The 5,090-nt window shown below is 43.6% G+C and overlaps 1 protein-coding gene across 2 annotated transcripts in view; it reads left to right on the top strand.

Annotated features, from left to right (window-relative positions):
• The window catches only part of ifrd1 (interferon-related developmental regulator 1), a 12,562-nt gene that overhangs the window by 5,759 nt on the left and 1,713 nt on the right, over positions 1–5,090 (top strand). For both annotated transcript variants that reach the window (XM_020614411.1, XM_020614409.1), the window contains 7 exons: positions 1,363–1,487; positions 1,794–1,951; positions 2,117–2,167; positions 3,280–3,446; positions 3,543–3,651; positions 3,764–3,898; positions 4,069–4,197. In XM_020614411.1, coding sequence (XP_020470067.1) covers positions 1,363–1,487; positions 1,794–1,951; positions 2,117–2,167; positions 3,280–3,446; positions 3,543–3,651; positions 3,764–3,898; positions 4,069–4,197 — 874 coding nt within the window. The remainder of the gene's footprint in view (positions 1–1,362; positions 1,488–1,793; positions 1,952–2,116; positions 2,168–3,279; positions 3,447–3,542; positions 3,652–3,763; positions 3,899–4,068; positions 4,198–5,090) is intronic.

Below are 5,090 nucleotides of genomic sequence, written 5' to 3' on the forward strand. Positions count from 1 at the left end.
AGGATACTCTTCATTGACTACAGCTCTGCCTTCAACACAGTTGTCCCCCACAAACTCACCCACAAACTGTCCACACTAGGTCTGCATCCCACCCCCTGCAACTGGCTCCTGGACTTTCTGACTGACAGGCCCCAGACTGTCAGGATTGGCAATAGGACTTCAGCCAGCATTATCACAAACATCAGCACCCCACAGGGATGTGTCCTCAGTCCCATCCTCTACACCCTGGGATGTGGCCGGTCTGGTGTCATGGTGCAAGGACAATAATCTCACCATCAACACGGACAAGACGAAGGAGATGATAGTGGACATGAGGAAGGAGAGGAGAACTCACTGGCCACTGTTCATCTGGGGGCTAGAAGTGGAGAGGGTGAGCAGTTTTAAATACCTGGGCGTCCACATCTGGGATGTTTAGCCAAGACATAGAGTACCACTACCAATCAGAGGACAAAGGTGTCATCGAGGTTTGCAGCCCATTTGAGTTCATCCCTAAAAAGGCTCCAACTAGTACAGAACGTGGCTGCTCACCTGCTGTCAGATACTCCAAAGTATGCTCATATCACCCCTGTCCTTAAGTCACTTCACTGGCTTCCAGTACAGTTTAGAATTGATTTTAAAATTTTACAGTTGGTGTTCAATGCCATTAATGGCCTTGCTCCAGCTTATTTGTCTGATATTTTAACTTTTCATACCCCGGTCAGAGCGCTAACATACCTCTGAGCATTTGTCTCTGGTTGTCCCGCGGGCAAGGTACAAAAAGTTGGGTAATCGTTCTTTTGCCGTATATGCCCCCAACCTCTGGAATACCCTGCCTCCTGAGCTTCGGCCTAGAACTGAGTTAATGGTTTTTAAGTCTAAATTAAAGGCACACCTATTCAGACTGGCTTTCAGCTTTTAATTTATAGCAGTGCCGCTATACATGCCTACAGGCTTTCTGAGTTTATATTCTGTAATCTTTGACTCATTTCTTTTGTACAGGAGTTCTATAGTTGCTTACAGACCATGGTTTTAAATTTGTGCAATTTTAACTTTTTTAAATTTTTTGTTAGTTTATGCATCTTAACATGTTCTGTTTTTTATTTTATATGTTTTGTCATGAAGCACTTTGAGCACCCTTGGGTGTAAAGTGCTATATAAACTTATTATTATTATTAATCACCACTGCTCTGCTAAATGTGATGATATTGAGGCAGGGATGCACCAGTGGTGCTACTTCACTGCCAAAGCCATGCAGATCTGTTTTCCACATGGGCTAATTTCTTCCAAGAACTAATGGATTATTAAGACATTTCACAATGTGTAAGGAGCAATTTAATAATTGGTGTGATGCAATAATAAATATTTATATATCTATTTCTTCAGTGCTAAGACCAGACAGGGTGCACTGGATGGGCTTAAGACTGCTATGGCCACTCGAATCTTATACGAGTTCATCTCAGAAAGAAGGATGACCATCACAGACAGCATTGAACGCTGCCTCAAGAAAGGTACCTCAAATCCGTTTCATTCTTTCCACTGTTTGGTATTGTTCACCAGTCTCACAGCACAAGCAAGATGTCAGATTGGTATTGTAGTAGTGTTTAGATATCAAAGGGCCTTAATTCACATCTGCAGAGTGATAATATGGTATGTTTTAATATGTTCAGCTGCTTATTTTTTGTAGCTTACCATCATAGTCATTTGGTATTTTATTACTAGAGTTGTATGATCATTTTTGAATTCAAATTTGCTAATGCCATGTTTCCACTGGATTTAAGGGAAAAGTTAATGCCCACCACCCCTCTCACTGACAGGCAAAGGCGAGGAGCAGCGAGCAGCAGCTTCTTTAGCCTGCCTGCTGTGTATCCAACTGGGCTCAGGTATTGAGAGCGAGGAGGTGTTCAAAACCCTGAAACCTATCTTCAAAAACATCCTGGCAGATGGATCAGCCAACATACAAGCCAGACAGGCCGTGAGTACCTGACATTTTCCATTGACATAAAAATATATTTCTCTAATGACAAATGCATTGTTGACAGGCTGCTGAACAGCAGCCACACAGTGCCTGCTACTATATGGTTGTCTGGATTTTTAGAGACTCGTGTCAATTGCACAAGTATTTCTGTTTCACCAACAGGTGGCAACAAGTCTGGGCCTCTGTTCTTTAGTTGCAGAAGATGACATTTTGGTAGGTTCCCAATCACTTTTCTTTTACACTTCTGTGCTTGATGGCAAGCTGCAGTGATGGTTTTACAACATTTTGTCAGTTGTATATTTGCACCAGTTAGTGGTTATAATCTTGTGCCTTATCACCCTAAACCTGTGGTTCTCAAAGTGTGGGGAATAAAGACACGACAGGTGGGGCGCAATGAATGGAGAAAATTAGAAATGGGTCATTAATACAAGTAAATTAAAATAACGGCAGTTCGGGGCCCGGGAGAAAAAAGTGGAACCATAGTGCAACAATAATGGTTTACCATCGGCATGTTAAGTGCCACGCAACAATATAAGGAAGCGTTCACACAGAGGGCCCATAGTGTACGTACTGGGCAAAATAACATAAATGGATAAATTTGTTACATGGACCACAAAAAAAAAAGCTGGTGATTCAGCGCAAGCAGACAAAAAAATGACAGGCAGTAGCCTTATCAACCAAAAAGAAAATATGATGAAGCCTACAGTATCTTGCACTTTGATTCACGGTGGGAATGGTGGGGGCAGAGGAGAGACCCATGTGTGTCTTGTGTCTTAAACCAGCAGCAGACAGCATGAGACCCAACAAATTAAGAAGACATTTAGAGACAACACAAAGACAACACACCCCAGTCACGTTAATAAGCCACTCGGCTGGCAGAATACCACCAGCAGGAAAATCGCATGGTAAAATCTGCATCAGTGAACAGCAAAGCATAAATGCCTTCATTCAAAGTTGCATAAAGAATTGCACAGTGCTCATTCTCCCTGCTGCTGTAGACATGGTGTCAGTTATGCTGAATGACACAAGTGCTGCAAAATTGAAAACTATCCCTCTGTCAAACGATACAGTTGCACTTGTATTTTATCTGTTTTGAACTTGGTGTTATTTGATATTTTAAAATTGGCTGATTTTCATTATTTTGTTGACAAGTGGGGCTTGAAAATTCGCCCACCCTCTTAAGTGGGGAATGACAAAAAATGTTTGAGAACCACCCTAAACATTCATGCTGTCAGTGGCACTGACAGCTGAACTATGACAAATTATAGTTATGAACATGCATGAAACTCCAGTTTTCTATTGATCCCTGCTGCTTTCTGTTCTAGGACGTACATACCACCATGGAGTGCTTTGAGAATGTATTCACCCAGTCTTATGCGAGGATGGATGGTATGAATCCTCAAACAAGCCAGCTCCATACCAACGCCCTGCTGTCTTGGGCACTGTTGCTCACAATCTGCACTGCCGACCAAATCAAAGACATCCTGCGCAAGTGAGAACATTTTTAAAGATCATACTCACTATGTTTATTCTATTGCAACCAAGTCCAGGGTAAGTTTTTAAATACCTGTGGTTTGTTTTTGTGCAGACACCTGACCAAACTGCCAAAGTTGCTGGAGAGTGAGGATGTCAACATGAGGATTGCTGCAGGGGAGACCATTGCCTTGCTCTTTGAACTGGCCCGAGATATGGATTCTGTAAGCTCATCTGTGCTGTTTATTTCCACTTGTCATTTCTGTAGTGCAATGGTGTCAGATGGACAAAGCTTTCAACGGGTCATGAATGCAGACTTTCTTTGTGTCCCTTCAGGACTTTGAGTTTGACAGTTGGGATGAGCTGTGTGATAAACTGAGCGCTTTGGCCACAGACTGTAACAAGCACAGAGCCAAGACAGACAAGAGGAAGCAGCGGTCTGTGTTCAGGGATGTACTCAAAGCTGTTGAGGTGAGTTGAGTGCTGGGTTTTAATTAGCATTTTAAGGGTTTTAACTTCCTGCTCTTGTCCAGGGTGGCTAGCACATGCCTTTTCTTAATGAGATAGAGCCGGTAGATTTAAGAATGTTTCTGTTTTCAGTCTACTTCTAGTTTTTCTCAGTTCTGTCTGTGTTCTTCCAGGAGGGTGACTTCCAATCTGAGACCATTCGCTTTGGGATAGAACGCATGACTATTGATAGCTGGGTCAGAAAGAGGACCTATGATGCCTTCAGAGAGTTTGTGGGCTCTGGGATGAACTACCACCTACAGGTATCGTCTCTTTTTTTTTTTTTTTTTTTTGTGGTGGAGTGTGTCTGTGAACTGAACTAAAATAAATGGTGTGAGCTGGATTATAAATTGTGTTAGCAGGAAGTCTTGTCTCATGCACTCACTTTGCACTAAAACATAATTAAGATGCTGATCTGATGCAGGAAGACGACACATCTTGATTTCGGATTGGGGGGGTCATCACAAACTAGCTGGTTGGAAAGAAGTCTGCAATTTGGCTAGTGGAAGTTTCACAACATTTCAGACCACATAATAATGTAAATGGCATCTAAAATTGGCTAGCTACCGGACTGTCTTATGATTATTACTAGGCTTACATCTGTAGTTATGAAGTCCTTTGAAAGACTGGTGTTTGCCCACCTGAAGGATACTGTAGACCCCCTGCAGTTCACCTACTGGGCAAACAGGTCAGTGGACGATGTAGTGAACATGGTACTGCATTACAGCCTGCAACACCTCGACTCCCCAGGGACCTATGCACGGGCCCTCTTTGTGGACTTCAGCTCGGCGTTCAACACCATCATCCCAGACATCCTCCACTCCAAAGTGACCCAGCTCACTGTGCCTGCCCCCACCTGTCACCGAATTACTAGCTTTCTGACAGACAGGAAGCAGCAGGTGAGGCTGGGGAAAACCACATCCAGCACCCGGACAATAAGCACAGGTGCCCCCCAGGGATGTGTGCTCTCCCCTTTGCTGTCTTCACTCTACACCAATGACTGTATCTCGAAGGACCCCTCTGTCAAGCTCCTAAAGTTTGCTGATGATACAACGGTCATCGGTTTCATCCGAGGCAGCAGCAAGTCAGCCTACAGATGGGAGGTTGAGCAGCTGGTCCTGTGGTGTAGCCGCCACAAAACCTGGCGCTGAAAACG

The sequence above is a fragment of the Monopterus albus genome, unplaced genomic scaffold, assembly GCF_001952655.1.
Source record: "Monopterus albus unplaced genomic scaffold, M_albus_1.0 scaffold145.1, whole genome shotgun sequence".
Taxonomy (NCBI): domain Eukaryota; kingdom Metazoa; phylum Chordata; class Actinopteri; order Synbranchiformes; family Synbranchidae; genus Monopterus; species Monopterus albus.